The sequence below is a fragment of the Sparus aurata genome, chromosome 7, assembly GCF_900880675.1.
Source record: "Sparus aurata chromosome 7, fSpaAur1.1, whole genome shotgun sequence".
Lineage (NCBI taxonomy): Eukaryota > Metazoa > Chordata > Actinopteri > Spariformes > Sparidae > Sparus > Sparus aurata.
Window position 1 is genome coordinate 18,639,206 of NC_044193.1, and position 22,866 is coordinate 18,662,071.

Genomic DNA, 22,866 nt, shown 5'->3' on the forward strand with positions numbered 1-22,866 from the left:
CTGTTATTTCACTTGAGAATTAATGAATGACTTGGTGTGGATGAATAATGACTTATATAATCTTTATGTGTGTTCTTAAGCAAAACACAAAAGCTATAAAATAGAATTCTTAATATATATGAATGAAAGGGAATAGAAAATCAATGTTACATTTAACTGTTGGTTTCTTAAGTGCTTTACTGTCAGTTGCCAGTGTCAGATTTGTATTTGTAACATAAGACGCTGACATAATGCAGAATTAAAACCCTGCCATTGATTAAAGACCAGAGTCCTGATATTATCAGGCGAGTTAACTTGTTTATCACTCTGACACATGTCAGCCAAAAAGTTACAGTGATGGATTACATTTCAATAGATTACAGTGCAGAAAGCCACAACTGTGCTTTTAAGGAACATTTGATAATAGTTTATTATAGCTTGTGTCAAGATTATAAAAAATATCCCTGTCATACATATATACTAGAGCTGGGTGATTTTTTTTTAGACTATATTGTGCCACACAATATATATTGGGGTTTTGAAATCTCAAAAGCACTTTATAAATACTGGGAGTGCGTGACAAAAACAAATATCAACATCATTTTTTTTTTCCAGATACCTCCCTTAATTGCAACAGTATTGTTAGGAATGACTATTGGTTCTGTGAATATAATGACTAAGTGGGTAAAATACCGTATGAAATTATGTTGTCCTTTAAAGGAGTCATCACCCGGAAATCGCAATTTCTCTTGTTAAATCATGCATATTGGTGTTGGACCTCAGTTGAAACTTGCCTGAAAAGCTGGAATTGAAAGTGGCTCATTTTTTTCCACTTTGGCTCTTTTTTCGAACAGGAATACTATTCCTAAAGCACGAGATTTTGACTCTGCTCCTGTGGTGACGTTACCACAGGAGGCTACTTGCATTTGCATTTCACGCCATACATCGTGACCACCAGCATTAAAACTCAGGTCTTACATGTAAAACACCAGTGTGAAAAGTAAGAAGGAAAAAAAAAAAGAATTTACCATTCAGAGACGTCCTGCTGTAAACGTGTCTCTTCCACCGTCTCTGCCTCTTCACTCTCCCATTCGGGTTCCGACTCCGGCTCATACATAAATGCCTGAATTCCGTAAGGTTCGTCTTTTAGTGTGTGCGCCATGACAGGGGGCTGTTTATGTTGTAAGTTTGTCTATTTGATTTGTTCAGTCATGAAAAAGAGGAGGGTTTGTTCATTTAGTTTGTTTAGGCATAAGAAAAAAAAATCAGTCAATGAAGATCGTCCTCTTCTGATTAACATTTCTTCCCCAAAACTACATAATCCTCCTTTAAGGGAACTGTGCCATAATTGCTTCTAATGCTTTAATGTCTGAAAAACAGCCTCAAAAATCCACTGTCAGTAAAGCTGTAGTATGCAGCCTGCTAATGCTAGTGGCTTGTGATGATGGTGGTGGCCTTTCGAGAATTTTCCCCTAACCATGACTATTTCTTTGAGCACCACTGTCCATATCAACTATCATGTGGGCTCAGACCATTTAATCACCTCATTTAACATTAAGCAGATCATATGACACTGTGCAGCTCCCTGCCAGTATTGCTGGACGGACACATTGTGTCATACAGTAAAAGTAAATAAAGGGTTAAAAAAATGAGTTGGCAATCGCATCAGCACTAACATTTAAAATACTTCCTTATAACAGGCTGCTCATTGTCTTTGCTTCCCTGCTGCTCCGTCGTAGTAAAAAAACAATCATAAAGAAGTGGCTGGTTCGAAGCCCAGGTGGAGGCATCACTGGGGAAGCGCCCCTTGAGCAAAACGAACCAGTGCGCATGCGTGGAACATTCGATCACTGGTGGTGTAGCTAACGGCTAGGCTACGAATCCAGCCAACATGGAGAGAAAAGGTAAATCTTTACACCGACACGCCGCGCGCCGAACGGGTAATATTAGCTCGTGTGTGTATGGAGACTGCTGTTGATGTTCCTCCGCAGCCACAAATGTGAATTTTGGCCGAGCTGCAAACATTCAGATGGTGCTTTAATTGAACGCGTCTGTCACGCACTGTTGAGCTACGTTAGCTCTCTAGACATTAGCTTTAGCTTCAATGGGACATGTCAGGATTATGTAGCTGCGCTTAGCTGTCTCGCTCTCTCAGTTTTACACCGGCAACATTAACATTGGCTAGTTTCTGTTTTAACCGAACATTCAACCACCAGAGTGTCTCAAATTATATCACAGCCGTTAGTCTTTTTAGAAGAACGGTTACCAGGTTGGTAGCTAAGTGATGTTACTTGACGTTAGATGGCTTCCAGTAACAAACTGGGTGTCTGACAGTCCGACAGATGCACTGCAATACTTATTTAGATATTTATAGAACATATTATATACTGTTGTACGCAGCATAGTGAGCGAGTTTCCCAGCTGTAGGGTGAGGCAGTTGTATCCTTTCCTTCAGACTGTGTCATCCTCTCTCTCTTTTTTTTGTTTCTTGTAATGTCACTCAGACAACAAACGGCTTCCAGACAATAGCTTAATAATTGGTCTGGTTTCTTCTGACAGTTCTGGCACTCCAGGCGAGGAAGAAGAGGTCGAAAGCAAAGAAGACCAGCAAGAAGTGAGTCTCTGTCCCGTCTCTTGATGTTGTATCTGTCACCCCTCATACATGCATTTTGTCAGCTGTGCCCAGTCAGAAGTGGTTGTACGTTGCAGTCGGACACATGTGCTGTCCGTACATTACATGTGAGAATGACACAAGGTCCTTGACTGCATGCTTGCACTCATACATTTATTTTGGTCTGTGCATGATCCAAAGATAAAGGAGACTGGTGTGACCATATGTCAAAAGAATCACAAGATTGAAGGCTGTGGGTTGGTTTTCATGGGGGTTCAAGTAAGGCCACCAGCATTATTCGTTTGGGCAGTTTTTTTTTATAGGATGTAAGTTGTAAGCCATCCGTATAGAATGTGCAGCACGCAGTGCCTGAAATACACCACCCGATGGCTATGTCCTACTATCAGAATAGTTTATGAATGGTTGCATTAGGATAATGCAGCATTTGGGGCTCAAAATAGACCAAGCAAGCGTCGATCTCCAATACTGATTGTTTTCGTGTACCTAACAATCTACTAATCATGCCATCAGTGGCATCCTCCGGAGTGTTACATAACGGCCTGTGCTATATTTAAAACCAGAGAATGAAGAAGCCCACATCAGCCCACCGAAGCTTGGTGTTTAGCTGAAAACAGCCCTATTGCAGATACTCACCTCTGAAACTGGCATGTACATTATGCATAAAAATCATATGACACTAAGAAACTAAATATAACTTTAACAGTACCGTCGCATGCCACAGTCATCCTTGCATGCTGAGCACCATATGTATAGACGACATTCTCAGTCATCCTGAGGACACAGCGGAGTGTACAAGCTTAGAATCGGTTGTCATGAGCAGTTTAGTGAAAGCCACTAAGGGAAAATGTACATCCGAACGACCTTAGTATTACACACACAGTTGCCTTCACTCCTTAATGTGATCTGCACCAGCAAAATACAGGAGCACCCAGCCCGAATTAGAGAAGAGATGACTAATTTGAGTTGTGTCTAGCTCCACATTTAGATAATTATATTCCTTTCCCCACTGTTGAATGAAGTGCTTAGTATGAAAATTGAGAAGATTCATTATTCACATCAATTCTGGGTGCTCCCTTAAATAATGCTAGTAATTACAATAATTGCAGAAGTGTAACAGTAATGAATGTATTTTAAATGGAAAAGCATCACTAGAAAGACAAAATCCAGTCACAATTATTCTGTAATTAATTGCAGCTTTTTGTTCTGTCGTCAGTGCACAAACAAGCTCTAAAGCTTCTCTGCTTCAACTAACCATGTCAAGCATGAATAAGTGGGTTGCAGATTATGTGGCAACCAGCAGCCCATTTGTGAGACGCTACAGACCAGTTCAGGAATTTATTTGAATGTGATCTTGGCTCTCTTGGCTCCCATGGTGATGAGCATTCTTAATCGTCTCTGTGGAGGAAGTCACATCAGCCTGTTTGGCTTTCAAGTTAATATTAGAAGCTGAACTGTTGGCAAACACAGATTATAGGATGTTACACATATATAGACAAAGTGATCATATGCCAAGGTATTATCTTCTAGTAATATGTACAATGACTGAATATGTTCTGTGATTTGACATGTCCTGAAGTGTAAAACTTGATCATTTGTCAAGAGTCCCCTTGTGTGTGCTTAGGCAATTTTTTAAACTCACATTTAAATATTTTTATGATATAAAAACAATTTAAAGTAGGCTTCACATGGTTAGTAATAATTTAAATAACAATATTTAGTGGAAGGAAGCTGATGAAAGGTAAAATGTGTGACCAAAAATCGCATTTTTATGAAGCACTGTAGTGCTATAGAGATGCACTGGCCCACAAATCTTGCTCTCCAGATGTAAGAAAATAAGTTTGTTCAATACAGACTACAACAAATGTCACTTCATTATGATTTTTTAAAAGATTTTTTCAGTGAAAATTAAAGTTGGAATGAAATAAGTGTGATGATCATTCCCATTAATAGTGTATTATATTGCAATTGCCATATCTATAGTTGCAGTATGATTAAAAAAAAAACATATTGTACAGCCCATATAATGCTGGTATATCCCCTTACGAATTACAGTATATTTTACAGTATATACAGTTATAATTTCAATTTTGCACACAACCCTTTGTGTTTTCAGGATGCCTGCTTTGATATATTGGTAGCTGCAATCCCAGTCAAAACACCAGTTATGACAAACTCAAACCCATCAAAATGTAATCCATATGCATAGACGTCCATATATTTCCTTTCCACATGTGCTCAATGCCAAAAATGTTATGTGTATGATCCCTAACATTATTCTAGTGCATTAAATATTACATTTGAGTGCATTTTTTTGTCTGTAGTAGTCTAGAAAATTCTTATTGCCTATACAATTTTGTAAGACCTGAAACGCGATGGATGCCATGTTTACGTTCTAGAAAGGCTACTTCTTTAGGTTTGGTGAATCTGTTTTCATCTGTCTTATTTTGATTAAAGATCATTACAAGTACACTACATTTTTTAGAGTAATAAGTAGTCACACGGTAAGAAAAAAATAAATGGCATGAAAACTTTTGGTGCATCAAGACCAATTAAAGTCATACAATAGTATTGTAGCCACCGAAATGGAATCATGAGGTACCCAGAGAATTTCACCACTACTTTATTTGTTCTTTGTCTCTTCCAAACTTTGTCTCTGAAAACGCTGCACAATGAGAAAGTAATTGAGCTTTCTAATTGCAGGATATGAGTAACAAACAGGCTTGTTCACTATGTTTTCTTGATGATGATGCATATATTCTTTCCTCATTAATGCAGCTGCAGTTTTCTTGACCCTGATCAGGGTGCCAATTACTGATGTTCTGACTCAGCAGTGTTTTATATTTTCCTAAATAATACAGTTTCACAGTGCATGCTTATAACCTAAGGAAGGATGATAAAAAAATTAAAAAATCTGTTATTGTTTGGATATGTGTTGACAGCTGAATAGCTGTGCACCAAGAAAATATAACCTACAACACAGATTTCTTTGAATGTTTGGGATATTCTGTATTGTGTGAGATCTGTGAAAGCAGGAGTGTCAGTGAGGATCTGTTGTGGCAGGAAGAGTTGGATTGTTTGCCAACATAAACAAAATCTAGAAGTTTAAATGCAGTTTTGAGTCATCAGAGGCACCTAATAGGCGTGGTCCACTTTTCTAAACTGATGGTGTATTCGTCTGCATTGCTGACATGCAGTCTCTGTCAATGGGTAAAATGCTTTTGTTCATTTGTTTATAGCAGATACAGAGACGATTAGCCCTGGACAAACAACATTCTTTATGGAGTTTGCCATCAGTTTAAATTAAAAGTCTGGCTTATATTCAATCACCAGGACAGATACTTAATTATCACTTTGGTGTCATCAAGACAAACCAAGACCCATGATAGCAGTTACACGAAAGCTCATGATGTCATTCCCAGGTAATGTGATTCAAATAAACAACCTGTCACAGGTTTAAAGGTCATGGCTATCCTGTGAAAATAATGCCAACTACTGCTCTATTGTTTTGTCTTGGGAACAGTTACCTGTGATGCATTGGGCAGGATTTGTAGGTGTAGTTAAATGTATTGGATAGAGGCTAATAAAGGTTAAGTGCAGTTAAGTGTACATTTGGCATCTAAATGATTAAAAGACATGCTTTTGGTAAGAGGTTCTGGAAAGTTACTACCTAAAAGTAGTCAGTATTCAGGAAAGATGGCTTTGTTCCTGATGAAGTCTGTGATAGTTGGTGTGAATGTGTTTGTCCATCAGGCAGCCGGTCAATCCCAGAGCACGACAGCAGCCCCTGGCAGAAGTGTCGCCTCAGGAACCAGAGGAGCCTGAGGAGATTCTCGGCTCTGATGATGAAGAGCAGGAGGACCCTCATGACTACTGCAAAGGTGAGTCTCATCTTACTTAGTATGTTGCATATGTATCATGCACAGTATCACGCAGGTATTATGACTAACCAGATCAAACACTCGATTAAAGCATTTTTTTGGTTTATAGTAAATGAATAAATGACTGTGTGTACATGTTGTCTAATCAAAATGCATTTCTGCTCTTCCAGGTGGCTACCACCATGTGAAAGTAGGAGACCTTTATAATGGAAAATACCACGTAATCCGAAAACTGGGCTGGGGACACTTCTCCACTGTGTGGCTCGCCTGGGACATCCAGTACGAGAATAACTTACCTGCATATTCTCACAGCACTGTTTTTGTTTTTGAGCTTGGATTCAGTAGTTGCTCACTGTCAGTCTGTTGTGGTAGGACCTTTATACAGTGCTTCCTGTTAGCAAACGTACTTGCTCTGTTGTTGCAGGGTGAAGAGGTTTGTTGCAATGAAGGTGGTGAAGAGTGCGGAGCACTACACGGAGACAGCAGTGGATGAGATCAAACTCCTCAGATCTGTAAGTAGCTGTGTCAAATGCACAAAGTATTACAGCTGGTGTGAGTTGGAATAACTGTAATTATTGTAACATGATGAAATGTACACAGATATGTACTGATGAGTCACGGTCATGATTCAAGGACAGCATGACTTTGCGTACAGTGTAAACCACTGCTGACTTCACATAGTGACATATGTGTGAAACCTGTATTGGTCCAGCCTTACATTAGCAAGTGTAAGTTGTGATTGTTTCAGATTGTGTTGTTATTTTCCTTGTCCCCAGGTAAGAAACTCAGACCCCAATGATCCCAACCGGGAGATGGTGGTCCAGCTGCTAGACGACTTCAAGATCTCTGGTGTTAATGGAACTCGTATCCTTTACAGCCAGATATTTCAAATGCTTCTTGGACTTTTTTATGACTCTGATTTGGTCTGTTTAATCCCCTCCTACTGGAAAGACCAACGCCTGCTAAGGAAAATACTTTGTCAGGGAAAGAATCATTCTTTCCTCTGGTGTCAAATTTAGCTGGAAAGCAGTATGCAAGTAACAAAGTAAACAACAGGTGACGAGTGTACCAACTGGAACTGTGTGTGTCCACCTATCACAACACTTTGGCTGAGTAAGATCCTCTGAATGCCACAGGGATTGCTGTAGCTGTAATGTGAGACTCCCAAACAACACTGCAGTGTTTGCACTCCTCTGACCTGCTCTCTTTTCAGTATAAATAATAAGGCTACTCCTCATGTAGGTAAATGACCACAGAGCTCCATTGTGTTTAGTAAATGGTTTTCTTTTAATTGGTTTTCACCTGTTAAAACTGTTAATATCTTAACTGGTCTTCAGATGTCTGCATGGTGTTTGAGGTATTGGGCCATCACTTACTTAAGTGGATCATAAAGTCCAATTACCAAGGGCTGCCCCTTCCATGTGTCAAGAGCATCGTAAGACAGGTAACACAAGACCCTTACTGTCTCCTTTTGTTTGCTGGTTACTTATGATGAAGAATCAGTTTAGCCTCCAGTAGTTTATAAGAGCCAGGTAGCCTCCAGGCTGTGTGACGGGTGGAAAGCTGGAGCATTTTCTTATGATTGTTCTCTGTATCAACAGTGAGAGAATAAACTGAGCCTTGTGATGTCATCATATAACATAACAGATGGAGTGATGAACTGAAGGGTTTTTTTCAGGATGGAATTAATAACGACAAAAACAATAATGACGGTGTTGGCATGGAGGGTAACAGAAGCATTAGCTTGGAAGATCTGAGCTTGAAGGAGGAAGTTGGTGCTATTTTATTATTACCAAACCTTCATGTAGAGGTATACTATGCAGGATTTGTCAGTTGTTATTTGTAAAAACACTGTTCAAAGTTGGCACCTACTCCGCAGTTCAACAAGGGAGAACAAGAGAATCAGACAGAAATAGTTGAGTGAGCTGTAGAGTGAATGAAGAGAGGGAGTGGCATTAGCATGCTCAAAGCAGTGAATCAGAAAAATATGTTATTTTCTGATTGTTTTACAGCGGTTATGTTCTAAAGAACAAAAACAGTCCTCTGGGAAAGGTGCCGCCACATTGTCTGATTTTATTTCATTTAGCTGAAGCACACACCTCATCCTGTCAGCTGTGTGTGGCCAGCTCTCAAATGTGTGTCTGTGTCTGTACACACTGACGTGCAGCCCTCAATCATGAGGAGGAGAGGCACTTCGGCCGGCTTGTAGATTTATCTGGAGTGACGTCATCAGGCGAAAAACTACATTAGGGCACCTGGTTTGAAAGGGCCATGTGAATGCAGCATTTTTGACAATGAAACAGGCATACTTTGACCAAGTTTGAATGTTCAGATTTAAATAACTAAGGGACACCACTTCGAGGCTACAGAATTATATTAAAACCTCAAAAATGCAAATAATTGGCCTGCCTATGCTTCTTTCCAAATATACAGTTTAACTTTTACAATCAGTGTACTTATTCTCCATTCATTTCATTCATTTCACAGGTACTCCAAGGCCTGGACTACCTGCACACAAAGTGTCAGATCATCCACACAGACATTAAGCCGGAGAATATCCTGATGAGTGTTGATGAGTCATATGTACGAAAGCTCGCAGCTGAAGCCACAGAGTGGCAGAGGGCTGGGGCACCTCCTCCCTCCGGTTCAGCAAGTATGAGACACACACACACACACACGGTCATGTCATGTACATTCATGAGCATAGTTTGGTAACAGTTTATACTCATCTGATATTCTCTTTTCAGTAAGCACAGCACCTGCTCCAAAACAGGTACAACCTATTTCTTATTTCGCTTTTTACATAGGACATCAGCCTTCCATATGCTCTGTATAACAATCATCTACCTACAGTTAAGCTGCTATCCATGAGAGCTAATTTATTTCCTCTATTCATACAGGCGGTAAAAATGTCAAAGAACAAGAAGAAGAAGATTAAAAAGAAGCAGAAGCGTCAGGCAGAGCTGCTGGAAAAGTGCATCATGGACCTGGAGGAGATGGAAAAGACCACAGAGACACGAGAGGAAGAAGACGATGAAGAGGAGAACCCACAGAGTCCTAAGGGACGGGCCTGTGCTCCTCTCAGACAGGTGTCTCTTCAAGAGCTAGAGAATGAGGAAATAGAAGGTAAGAATCCAGTGTCACACCTTACATTTTTATTGCCATTGGTTTTAGTTTTGTCATTGTTGTAAGACAGAAATAAAATCCTGGTATGAGTCATTCGGACATTCTTATCACCTTCTTCGACCGGTTACTTTCAGAGAGCAGCATCAGTGCTGAGCTCATGCGGTTGGGACCAGAAGGGCTGTCAGAAGTGAACTGCAATGGCCATGTGGAGGTAGACCAGAGACAGCCTCCATGGAGGGACGAAGACCAACACAATGGAAACGCAGAGCCCTCTGAGAAATGTGCCGGCCAGGAGGAGCAGCTCAAGGATTCTGTTCACCCCGTCTGCAACGGTGTGGACTCTGCAGATCTCAAGGAGTTGGACACTGAGACTAAAGGCAGAGAGGGTCACAGCAGTGGAGTCACAGAGAGATACCAACATGCTGGGCTGGAGGAGGGAGAGCTGGAGCACAGCATTTTGCAGGAGGACTGTCCATATAGAACTGAGGAAAGCCTGAGAAACGGTCAGTCAGCCAAATCACTTAATCTAAGTGCAACAAGGTTTTGAAGGAGTTTGCTCCGACTGGGCTGCTAAAATGAAGTCATAGACTTTATTTTGACTGTTAGTATCTACCATCCTTATCTCTCTGTCTCTCTCTCTCTCTTCTCTGATGTAGGCAAGCTAACAGCCGGATCCCTGCTAGTTAACCCCCTTGAGCCACTCAATGCAGACCAGATCAAGGTCAAGATCGCAGACTTGGGAAATGCCTGCTGGGTGGTGAGTGTCCTACTAATGATCTGAGGGATTTCCTGATTAGGGCCGAAGCCTTCCACTGTCATCAAGCTACCGAAATAGAAATACTTTAATCTTCCAGCCACTTGTTGAACTGAAATTTGTAATTATTCTCTCATCAATCTGCAGACTCTGTTACTTACACAGGTTGTTGAATCTGTTTGTTTCTCCTCTGTCTCCCTCTCTCAGCACAAGCACTTTACAGAAGACATCCAGACACGGCAGTACCGGTCCTTAGAGGTGCTTATTGGTTCTGGATACAGCACACCGGCTGATATCTGGAGCACAGCCTGCATGGTGAGAGATTGCAGTGACGGCTATTGCACTATGTGTGAACTTGTGACAAAAATCATGCTCTAATGTATCTTGTAAGAATAAGTGGGAGGTAGTAAATGTGTCTTTTCCTGTGTTTATTATGATTGTGTTGTCTCTGCAGGCCTTTGAGCTTGTCACAGGGGACTACTTGTTTGAACCACATTCTGGGGAGGATTATTCCAGGGATGAAGGTATTGCTTGGACTTCATCTTCCTGTCCATTCTCTGTTTTATCCAGTTATAAGTGCACAACATTAATAAGTGCTATACTTGGAAGTATTTTTGAACTTCTACACTGGTAAGAGGCTTTTAGCATTTGTGGTAACTGTTAACAGTTCTTGCTTCTGTGAAAAGCTTCATGACGTTTTTCTTGATATATTGGCCTTCGTTGGTGTTTTACTGCCCTTGTCAATTATTAAAAATTTTATAAGCGTTTCACAGTAAGCATGGCAAGTTGTGACCTTCACTCCAAGTTATTGTGCCGTTCACACAATAGGTTGGAGTGCACATTGCTTAATTTCTCACAGTCTTAACACTTAAGTGAAGTACTCCATTACAGTGATTTTTAAATGCTCTCAGATTAAGACGATATGTAAATGTGAATCATGTGATGATGAGTACCAGCATTCCTGTGTCTATTTCCTCTTTAACACCTCAAAACCACATTTTTTTCGCCACACTGGAGACGGGGCCATCTTTCATTTCCTCACTCATCACTCTTCTCTTGATCACCTCCTCACCCACGCTCCATGTTTCCTTGTTCCCCTCCATATGCTTTCTGTATGTTCATGTTGGCTTGCTGCTTAGCTTTCTGCACTGACTTGATTCTGTTGCGGCATGTCAGGTATGTGCTTAGACGCAACCTTCAGTTAATTGGCACATGCCCCGCAGCTTTTTCACTTGCATTACATGAACTTATGAGTCTACTGCTTAATGTTCTTCCACACCTTTCTGTTATGTGACCATCCTTCTATTTAATTTGACTAATCACTCATCCTGCATCACAATCTGCTGTGCAAGTGGCCTTGTTGGCTGTACTTAAAGCCTTAGTTTCAGTCTTCAGGCTTTGTTTTCCTATTTCAAAGTGAATGGCCTCTATGTGTTCAAAATGTTTTTATAGCTGTTGATGTGAAGAAATAATATAGGCTGCTGATACATGTGCTTCTTCTCATACAAGGCTGTCATCATCATGATCATCCATTGTTCGACATGACTGTTTGCCATCTCTCTCCCATCTCCTCCTCTCGTCAAACTGTTACCCACTGACTCTCTGTCCTCCCTCCCTCTCCTCCTCTGATGTGCCTCATTTCCAGACCATCTTGCTCTCATGATTGAGTTGCTCGGTAAAATCCCTCGTCACTATGCTCTGAGTGGGAAATACTCACAGGAATACTTCACCAAGAGAGGTACGCCACCCCTCTGTCAGTGGCTCGCTCTGGGAGCGGTGGATGGCAGGTGAAGGGTGAAGGATCCGGTCAGCACGTTCAGGTCTACTGGGCAAAATATTGAATACAGACCAATAAATTAGTGTTTGTTTGAACAGAGCCATCAGGTATTGATTCAGGTGTCAGTGGTTCTGCCAAAGATTGTCTGGTGGCAGTACATTCACGACCTCCTCAGATGTAGCCAGAGGACTTGGCTAGACTTTTGATACTTGATTGAACCTTGCAGTTGCCCTACAGGGATCAACTTAATTCTCATAACTTTTCAAAAGTCAAGTAAAGTAATGTTCAGTTTTTAGAACTCTGTTAACTGAATTTGATAGAATTAAGAGATCACAGAAAAAGGCACGACAGACATTTTTAGTCCTTATTATGATTTCAGGTTGTCGTCCCTCCAATCCACGGTATGAATGCAATATCTCAGAAACACCTTGAGGCAATAACTACCATTTCGTACAGATGTCCGTCTGGACTCTGGGTTAAACTGAATAGACTTTGATGGTCAATGGTCAGGGTCACACTTACCTCACATTGGCATTTTTGCCAATTACTCTTCAACACAAATCAAATTTGATCCAAATCTCTAATAGAATACAATGGTTAAGCGATAACATTTTATATTCACAAGGTCTCAACCCAACTCAACACCAACTTTAACAGTGTGCAGAGGCATACAAACACGAGCAGGTTATTGTTATTATTACATATACATATACAGCATAGATACATGTTGTTATTATTAGGGAAGAACCTGTGTAAAATGTCTCATTCAGTGTCGTGTTCAAGAGCACGTCAGCAGCAAAACCACCCTGCTGCCATTAACTATGGTCCTGAGTCCTGAGAACGTAACCTTTGTGATGGAAAGTGCAGTGATTTCTTTTTATAGTGTTTATTTGTTTATATAGTCAAGTGTAAAGTGTCCAGAAAACATCCTCAATGATCATATTTGACATGTTTGAATAATATATATAAAATCATATATGGAAATGAATAAGATCAATTAACTAATTAAAACCAAACAGAAAAGTTCATGCATACACATTAGTGTAATAAGAACTGCCTCAAATGACAGAAAAATCCAGGGGAAAATGTATTCTACCTGTATTTAGAGTGTTTAGTTTTGCCCATATACCAAAGTACCATCTGTTTAGAAGGATCGGGTCTTTACTGCATACAACCACCAGGGGGCGATTGTAATGTTTTTTTTTTGGCTTCACTTACGGGAGGCTGTCATGTTATCCATCTTTATATACAGCCAAGAGCTTACACCCAAGAATGAGGAACTTTACAAGCTTTGGGTTTATAAACATGATAAAAAAAAAATGTGACTGATTAAATATCTTTATTGGTCAAAGATCGGTGACTTTGAGATACATTTGATACCTTTTAGTTTTAGTAGGTGGTAAAATGTCATAAAACACTACTGTAGCTTAATTTGACATTAAATTAAGTGAACATGCAGGTACAGATTATTTGCTTATCTGGCGCTGGATAAAGTTTAAGCGCCTTTATAATATCTGGTGGCCATGTTTGATCAAACTTTAAGGTCTGTGCCCCAAAACACAACAGCGATTGGACCCAAGTGTGTGTGCTGTCGGTCTGTCCTCTCTCATCCTCAGCCCTCCACACCCAGAGTGGGCCTGTGACTGGGACATTGTCTGATAAATCTGTTGTGTGTTTTGTCTGTCTTCCTCTCTCCTCTTGCCACCGCCTGCCACATAGACCATATAGCTCTGATCATTGAGCTTCTGGGGAGTGTCCCACGCAAACTCATAATGAGCGGCAAATATTCCAAGGATTTTTACACCAAGAAAGGTAAAAGTGTCAGTGTTATGATTAGAGAAGGTTTTTCTCTCTGTTCGGCTCAGCCCAAGAGCCATTTCACTATTTTCTCATATCTGTTAAAAATGTAAAAATCTTCTTTTATAATTTCTTACAATATACCAACATTATATATTACTGTTATTTTTTTCAAATGTCATTTGGAAATATAAGAACAGGTAAAGCTCATATTTAGCTATTTGAATTTGATCTATCGACTGAACTAGCTTGTTGTAGGGAATTCACACGATGAAGTTGCAGTTCTCTGACACAGCGTTGTCTGTCTGACCGTCTGCAGGTGATTTGAAACACATCACCAAGCTGAAGCCGTGGGGCCTGCTGGAGGTGCTGATTGACAAGTACGAGTGGCCCCGCGAAGAAGCCGAGTGCTTCGCCGACTTCCTTATTCCCATGCTGGAGCTGATCCCAGAGAAAAGAGCCACGGCTGCAGAGTGCCTGCGCCACCCCTGGCTCTCCCTCTAGTGGAGACCTCCTCTCATTGCACCTCCCTCCCTTCCTTCCCACTCTCTCCAGAGACTGCAACAGATCACTTTTTCCAATTTGGGCATATCAGATGAATATTTATTTCTCTTATTTTTGTTTTTGTCGTTTTGGATTTCCTATGTTGTCATTATTGAGCTGATGCTTCTGTGTACGTTTTGCTTTGTATTTGTTGGTTCTTCTCTCGGTGTGATGACGTCGGGATTCCAGTGGATTATATTACTTTGTGGTCATGTTGGCTCCAACTGCTGTGCTCCGTTCACCCACCCATCGAAGCAAACCTGTTATTGTACTGCTAGTGACTCATCCTTGTTTTGTTACACTCCTGCACTAAAACCCAAACAAATCAAGGATATGTAGCCTTTATTGGTCATTTTTTTCCCCTTAAAAAAGGACTCTCTTTCACTTATTTTCTCGTACATTTTCATTAGTGCTGTGTTTTGTTTTTTTAAGAATTAGTTGATCTTCTATTACACATGTAAGGTATATATTTTGTATTTGTAAAGTAGGCGTAGGAAGTTGCACACTGGGCTGACATTTACACTGACTGTGGTAATAGCATTTCTACAGACAGACTCTAGTTTCTTACGGAGACACCCACTGTCTGATACTTTAGACCATTATTTAGCCATAACAAATCCGTTGTCTCCTGGTATCTTGCGTGGTTACTTAATTATAATAAATGAGACCTTTCATTCTCATGGGAGGCTGGCATTCTCATATTACAATTCAGGAATATAGTGTTCTAGGTTTCAACAAGACGACACGTGAAGAAGCCCAATTCAAAGGAAAAAAAGTGAAAATAAACTGTATATATCTGTACCAAAGAGGTTGCCTTTATGTATATTACAGTTATGTACAGTTTTTAACAAATCTTATATCTTAGCTAAAATTATTTAGCTGGGTAGCTGTGTTTTAATAAAGCGTATGGAAGATGTGTTCGAGCTCAGTTGTATGTATGGCCAACTGTTCAATAATGTCACTGTTTTTACCATCAGAAATGGTGAGATCTGATGTTATGTAATGGTGTCCCAAATTGATCATATCCGAGTAACACATGTATCTGTTGAGGCTTAGATAAAAACAAATCAACATCAGTGTCAGATTCAGGAACATAGACTATATGTGAACTCTCAATTTACAAAACTGTACAACGCACCATACAATAAAAACAGATGTTCATACAATGCAAAGTGACTGTGTCGAGCTGGTTTTTCTGACTTTATTATGTATTTGACATAAAGTACAGAATACAGAAAGTCTGCAGGTCTTGACAGGTCTGTGGAGCAGTAAAGGACTGCTAAACTGAATTCAACCAGAGGTAACTGAAAACAGCAGAAAACATAACAAAGGCAAGTTCGGTGAACAGTTTGACCTAAACTACATGACGACATCTCTGGATGTTTGTTCACCTGTATCACACTGTGGTCCTGAAGGTGTGTGTTCATCAGGGCTTATCTGGAGATGAGGACAAACACTGGGTTATATGTTTTATTTAATGGCTTTACCACAATGGATCTTTGTTGACTCTTACCCAACTCTGTAATACTGCTTAGTAGTACACTAGTTGAATAACTTAACCTCATACTGCTATTTGTATAATTTGATACATGATCAAAATCATGCTACTGGTTATGCCAAGTATGGATCCAGTGCAACATCAAGCCATGATTGCTGGCCCACTCAAAAAATCTTAAACACAGAAATGATTATATAAATAGTCACAGTTCAGCACTATATAGTAAACATTGTTTACAAGTTTTCTGATAATTCTAACATGTTCTATGTGTTTTATAACAAATCCCTATATTTCTTTACATGGCCTTAATTGTAAATGACATTTTTTTCCAAGGAACACCTTTTTAATTGCCACACCAGTACAAGCAAAAGTGTACAAAACAAATTGAAAGATGGCTGAATTCCATTTAGCTGCTCCAGTTTCAGGGCCCTGGTGTTGTTCCTGCTGGTTCTATCTGCTCACCTGTTTGCATTAGCCTTGACCTCCTCCCTCCACCTCGAATTCATCTGGCAGCAGTTTATCCTGCCGGTTGCCGAGGGTGAAGGACAGGAGAGCGAGGAGGAGGGCGTCCAAGATGCTGATGATGGCCAGGATGTAGGCCCAGCGCACGGTGCAGTTCCCCAGGCTGTACTTATCCGTTCTCTGGCCACACATTCTCTTCACCTCCGGAGAGTCCCAGCCGTCTGGGTAGATCATGCAGCCCATCACCATCAGCGCGGCTGCGGGGGAAGAAAAGTCATTGAAATGGCAGAGCCTTGCAATAATTACCCCTTGTGTGCTCTTACCTTGATAAATAATTATTAGAGAGGTTATTTTAAGCCCCCAGTGCAGGATAAGGCATGATGTTCTCCATAAAGTGCTAAAGGTTTAATTTATTTATGGTGCAGCAGAGCAAAGGATGCTCTCTGGTGCAGTTTGCATGATGTACTGTTATGAAAGGTCTTAAATGTTAAAAGCTCTTTATCTGGTAAAGTTTCCTTTTGTTTTTGCCACAGCTACTGGACAAATCTTTGAGCAGTAATATTTTAACAGGATGTCTTTAGTTTTTACTCAAGTATGACTTTTGGGTACTTTTACAACACTGCTGGTACTTTTACTGAAGTAAAGAATCCAATTACTTCTTCTTATAGAGGCTTTTATTATACGTCCAGTTGCCTTTGCTCTACTATACCTCGGGCGCAAGTTTAGATGAGTTAACACCGCAGCAACACCTGATCTTGTTACATGTAACTGATCCACCATCAGAGGTGTCAGAGTCTGGCCTGAAACCGGATCCCTTATTGGCTTCCACAGTCAACGAGAAACACGTCCAGTACAAACACACACCACGCCTGAAACCAGAGAGGTGTGAAGGCGGCTCACGACGCGGTGAGTTTTGCCAACAGAGACAGTTCATAAGAGAGCCGCAGGTCTGACTCATTCCTCAGATCCACAGCTTCATTTTCAGGGTTTCGATCATCATTGTGCTGAACGTTTGTGAAAATCTTAAAAGTTTCGTGGAATGTGACATGTTTTTTTTTTTTACATAATTAGACGCTGATGATAAAACAACTATAAGGTTTGGATAAATGGTGGAGTCTTTTTAATGTTTCTCCATAGAGTGTGACCTTTGACCTTTGCAAAAAATATAAGGAGCGTCACGGCAAAACAGTGCTGCAGCCATTTTAACTGTTTTCTTTTTTTACATTTTAAGACGAGTCCCGATCCTCTTCAGTTGTTCAGGTGGATGCTGCAACACTGTGTTTTCCATCGGCACGGTGATGAGCAGATATTGACTGAACTTATTCTTTAAACCCAGAGGCACTTTTGTTGGTGACATAGGTACAAATGCCTCCATATCAACAATCAAAGGATATTTAAGGGTTAATCAGTTAATCATCTGCATTTTATTGATTTATAGTGCAGCTTAATTTACCATCAATTCCGGACCACAAAATGGAGTTTGACCATATGTAAGCAACACAAAATGATTGTTTTCCTACATTATTTTGAAACCCTGATGCATTCATGTTAATTTTTGCTGCTGAATGCCACAAGTGGTATTAGTTCCTTTCCTTAAGTGGAGGTAGCAATGCCCCAGTTTAACAATACTCCATTACACTACATAGGTGTTCAGGGCAAGTACATAAAATCAAAGTATCAAAGTATGATGGAGAAATGGACAGTGTCCTATTGTTACATTATTAGATACATTATATTTTTATCACCGGTTCAAAGACGTTGGCAGTATTTTAATGTAAAAGGTGGAAGTTGAGCTAATTTGAACTACTTTATATGCTGTTTAGCACTTTAATCAATATCAGTGATGGAACGTAACTAAATACATTCACTCAGGGATAGAAGCCGACTTGTACTTTACTTGAGCATTTCCATTATCTGCCACTTTACACTTCCAATCCACTACATTTGGAAGCACATTTCTTACTTTTGCCTCCACTACATTTCTTTGATAACTTTAGAAACTTGTTACTTTGCAGACTGCATGTTGTGGGCTTTTAAAACATGTACATGTGAATTTATTTCATCAGTAATTGGATGAAATTTTTTTTATCCTTACTCATCAGGTAATCGACCAACCCCTAATATACATATATACATACATGAACATATCTGTGCAAAGGTATTTTTATTTATACTTTTACTTAAGTATATTCATTGCAAAAACATTACTTTTGATACACTGGTAAATTTAATATTAGATACTTTTACACAAGTACTATTCATTTGGGTTACTATTCACTTTTTTTTTAACAAAGTTATATTTTAACACTTTTACTCAAGTATTTTTGTACTTTCTTACAACTTTAAATATGCATCATATCTTATACATTTATGATGTAATCTTAACAGTAGAATAACTTTCAGATAAATCAAGTGGAGTAAAAAATAAAATAAAATTGCTCCATTAAAGTAATTGAGTACTATAGCACTGGAGTAAATGGATCTTCCACTCCTTTTCCTCCTCCTCACCTGACGCCAGCTGCATCCAGGCACAGATCTTGTAGACGTTCCCCGCGTTGCAGAAGAAGAACAAGCTGAAGCAGACCATGGTGCCCACGATCAGCAGCATGGAGGTCCCCACGAAGAACATGGCGGTCCTGAAGGCCGGGGAGGGGATGGAGGCGAAGTCCAGCACGCTGCCCTTGCAGGTGAGCTCCGAGGTGAGCGCGTTACCGATGCAGTAGTGGAAGAGGCCGAAGTATCCGGCCTGCGGGGTGTTGACGCTGTCCCCGATCCAGTAGGGCTGGATGAAGACCACCATGGTGATGATGACGAAGCAGATGGTGAACACGGCCCACATGACCCCGATTGCTCGCGAGTTCCTCACGTAGTTGGTGTGGTAGATTTTGGCAGCCTCCTGAGCTGGAAGCAGATCCATGATGGTGGGCTTCTAGAAAACACTGTCAGCTGTTAAATGTTCTCCATCTTCAATCAAGAAACACTTTCTAATAGGTCTTAATACACAATCTATATAAACCTACCACCACATCACACACACACACACACACTGACACACCTACTGAGGCTGCTGTGCACTGAAAGGCCAGGCTCAGGATTCAGCACCCTGGACAGCACCCTCTGCTTTCTTATTAATGAGCTAGTTTGACGTCAGAGATTGACAGCTGCCTCACAATTACAGTCTCTACTGTCATTGGACAGTTGCATGCAGAAGTGCAGAGTTGATTTATTCTAACTCTTAACGATGAAGAGCTGTAGCCATCAATTAATCGTTCTACAGCTGCTGCTCAGTTTAGTTATTTTCATTTAGGACACGTCCTTCTTTTTTTTCCAGTATTTTCAAATGTCATAATGTGATATTTAGTGAGCCGCTGCCTTGCTGCGGTTTGCGGCTGATACCCCAGAAGCTTAAAACAAAGGTTTGCTGCGATCACATTCAATATGGTCCGGCTGAGTCTTACTGTTGTGCTGCTTATCTGAAAACTTACTGCCAGTGACAGGAACACGCAAGAAATTCACTTTTGATACACTCAAAAAATATATCTCACACAGATGGGTTGTCTTTTGATTTTGTGTTGCGGAGGGTTTTGGGAGCACCGAACAACAAATGAAAAAAAGAAAAGAAAAGATGGCGCAGATGTGAAGAACTTAACACACATGTGGGCAGCTTCACATCACACAGTGCGCTTGTGTTTGCCAAAAACCAGCTGGTCTGTGATGCTCCATACCAAAACAGAGATCTCTTTAATGCTGGCGAGTTTAATGAGTCCAGCTTTTCCTGCTCTATCTCTCAGTCACCGCTGTTCATTTGTTCCCATTTTAATTGCCCCTCTGTGGGCTGATAAGTTAATATATTCAACACCAGAATTAGATTTTGGGTTAAAAAAAAGTGAATCTCATTTGCTGCAGCCCCACTCTCTAATTAATCAATCTAAATGGTGTTTTTTTTTATGTTAAAACAGTCTCATTTGAATCCACAACAACACATCTGTTCCCACTGCTTGCACTGTGTGTTTTTTTCTTTTTCGGGCCATATTGTGTTCGTAGCATCACAGGAGCAGGCAGACAGAGCATGTCACCATACGTAACCTTTGTCATCCGGTCAGTGTTCATAACAAGGAGCTGGACGGCCTCCGACATGACATTGTGCCACACGTAGGGAAAAGGGTTCATGGATGAGCGGTTGTCCCGCATCCCCAGGGGATCCCTGACGGCTCCCTGCAGCTCAGGAGGGACAATCACATGCTGGTGGGGGGTAGCAGAGAGGAGAACACGAGCTCTGCCTGAAAGAGGGGGATGAGACGGGGAGGAGACATCAGGGTTTAGATAAAAGAAGGCTAATCAAACTCAGAGTTTCGAGGGAAAATGAGGGGAAGCTGCTTTTGAGTGCTGCTCTAATGAGGCGTAATCCCGGCTACATGTGACAGCCCGACTGAGGTTTCATCAAACCTGCTGTTTCTTCAGAGCTGCCTTCAGGAGGAGATGTGGTGCAAGCATCTTGATGGAGAAAACACAGTGAAGGCTTCATACACACTCAATTACACACATGCCTTATATTTTGAGGAGAACTGGCTTATTTGTTTTCTGACATAAATCCTTGATTTGGGCTTGTTTTATAGTCAAAATAATGAAAGCCTGTAGTAATATGAGGGAATTAGTAAAATCCCAAATCCACTTACGTTGCATTCAGAGCCCCTGGCTGTGAGTTAAAAGATAAATTCATGACCATCTGCTCTTGACCCATAGCAGTGCTGGTGTGTTACTATATCTCCCAAATGAAGATGAAATGTGATGTACATCTTATGGGTTCATGTGCTGGATAAATTGTGTATGTTAACAAAAGGTGGATGGTAAAACTTTTTCTAAACCCCTCTTGGTTTTGCAACCTTTGTTCCCATCACAGAAATGGTGTGACATTAGCAGAGGGATAAAGGTATTTAACCGTGTTACCGTTTTCACACATTGTTACTAACTAGAGAATGCTCACAGCTTTGAATTTAGAGTACCGCTGTCTCCTGAATATAAATGATGTGAGCATTTCTCTGTAACTTTACTGAGGAGAATGAGACTTTGTTTGCAATGGGCTTTTCAGTGATATCACCATCTGTCACTCTGTAACTTTTCTGCTTTCTTTTGTGCAGTGAAGAGAGCAGAAAAGGGCCGTCTTTTTCATTTAAAAAAAAAAAAAGATGTGTTTTTTGGACCAAAAAGTGATCCAGCAAATTTCAGACATGGCTGAAGTTGATGGTACAAGAAAAGAGGTCTCCTTGCAGCAGACAAAGGTAACAAAGGAGCCTCAATTAGATTACTGCACATAGACGGAGTGAATCAGAGGCTTTTGGCACATCTGGGGGCCCTGAGGCTCTGAGACAGTTGCTTTGCGTGGTTGAAATCCATCCAGCACCACATCCAGGCTCTATCCTTTAACCCACATGTGGAATTGGAAAAACAAAGATCCCGATTGATGGACTTGATGAATTGATTTGAAATTGATGAAACTGCTTAATGTTTCAAACACAGGACTCTTCCTCAGACTGCTGCTGCTCCATACCGACAGATGCCATCTTATGTACACAAAAACACAACCAAGTCACCAGAATAAATGTAAACAATGTACATTTCTGCAAACCACCATTTCGCTTTGTGGTGCAACTTTACCTTTCTTTCAACATTGCTGTGCTTATTATCTGTTTAAATTTACACATAAAATGCACTTGATTAGGGTCAAGAAGCTTACCTGGTTGAAAACTGTCACGACATCTTGTAAAAATAGCATGTTTTGTTGCCGCTTACACGTCTTGAAAACATCTTATATCCAGTGTTTTCACACTTACAAATGTTGAAATGCTGTTTCGATCAGTGGTCTTCTCACTCAGCTGTCATACCACCACTGTGCTCCTCACTGTCTGACATCATGGTCAGCTTATGTCATATGAACGTGATCTGACACTTATTGTTTAAATGTTTGTATGAAATGTACAAATTAAAAGGTATCCGTGTTTTGCAGGAAACGTCAACTGCCAACATTTTATTCTGGCAACGAGGCATCTCTCTCACAATAAAGCCATGTGGCATAACATATCTGCTCCAGACCGCCGTTGTAGTGAGCCTTACAATCATTACTTTATACAGAGTATGTAGATATACCCAAATCTTTATACAGTACAGATAATGCATACATAGAAAGGTACGAAAAGATATCTCTCATGACTCTGACCAGAACACTGTCATAAAAATCAACCCAGATTGGTGTCTAGAGGAACATCTGTTCACACACGCACAAGTAATGACACTTAGGCTCTTGTTATTTAATAGTAAAGAGTCTAGATGACAGGAAATTAAGGAAGAAAGAGAGGGTGTGCATCCAAGTTTACCACCTGGACTTGCAGCAGGGATGTTGCCATCATATTGTCATTGTCTTCG

General features: G+C 40.5%; 2 protein-coding genes across 3 annotated transcripts; one reads left to right on the forward strand and one right to left on the reverse strand.

Moving 5' to 3' along the window:
* The first annotated feature begins 1,771 nt into the window (after nt 1-1,771).
* srpk1a (SRSF protein kinase 1a) lies at nt 1,772-15,658 on the forward strand. 2 transcript variants are annotated; one of them, XM_030423526.1, is made up of 16 exons: nt 1,772-1,883; nt 2,539-2,593; nt 6,362-6,489; nt 6,660-6,768; nt 6,914-7,001; nt 7,266-7,353; nt 7,827-7,933; nt 8,977-9,142; nt 9,237-9,262; nt 9,390-9,615; nt 9,750-10,118; nt 10,272-10,372; nt 10,577-10,684; nt 10,824-10,893; nt 12,015-12,107; nt 14,263-15,658. In XM_030423526.1, the coding sequence occupies exons 1-16, from the start codon at nt 1,871-1,873 to the stop codon at nt 14,445-14,447; spliced, it is 1,932 nt and encodes a 643-aa protein (XP_030279386.1). In that variant the 5' UTR covers nt 1,772-1,870; the 3' UTR covers nt 14,448-15,658. The 2 variants fall into 2 exon arrangements, with proteins under 2 accessions (XP_030279386.1, XP_030279385.1); XM_030423525.1 differs by lacking the exon at nt 12,015-12,107 and adding an exon at nt 13,866-13,958 and having other exon boundaries at nt 1,773-1,883.
* Nucleotides 15,659-15,720: 62 nt separating this feature from the next.
* Nucleotides 15,721-19,473, reverse strand: lhfpl5b (LHFPL tetraspan subfamily member 5b). The gene is made up of 3 exons (XM_030423762.1): nt 18,955-19,473; nt 16,447-16,703; nt 15,721-15,923 (listed from the first exon to the last, which is right to left on the reverse strand). Exons 1-2 carry the CDS (start codon nt 19,361-19,363, stop codon nt 16,456-16,458), a joined length of 657 nt encoding a protein of 218 aa, XP_030279622.1. The 5' UTR covers nt 19,364-19,473; the 3' UTR covers nt 15,721-15,923; nt 16,447-16,455.
* Nucleotides 19,474-22,866: the final 3,393 nt, after the last annotated feature.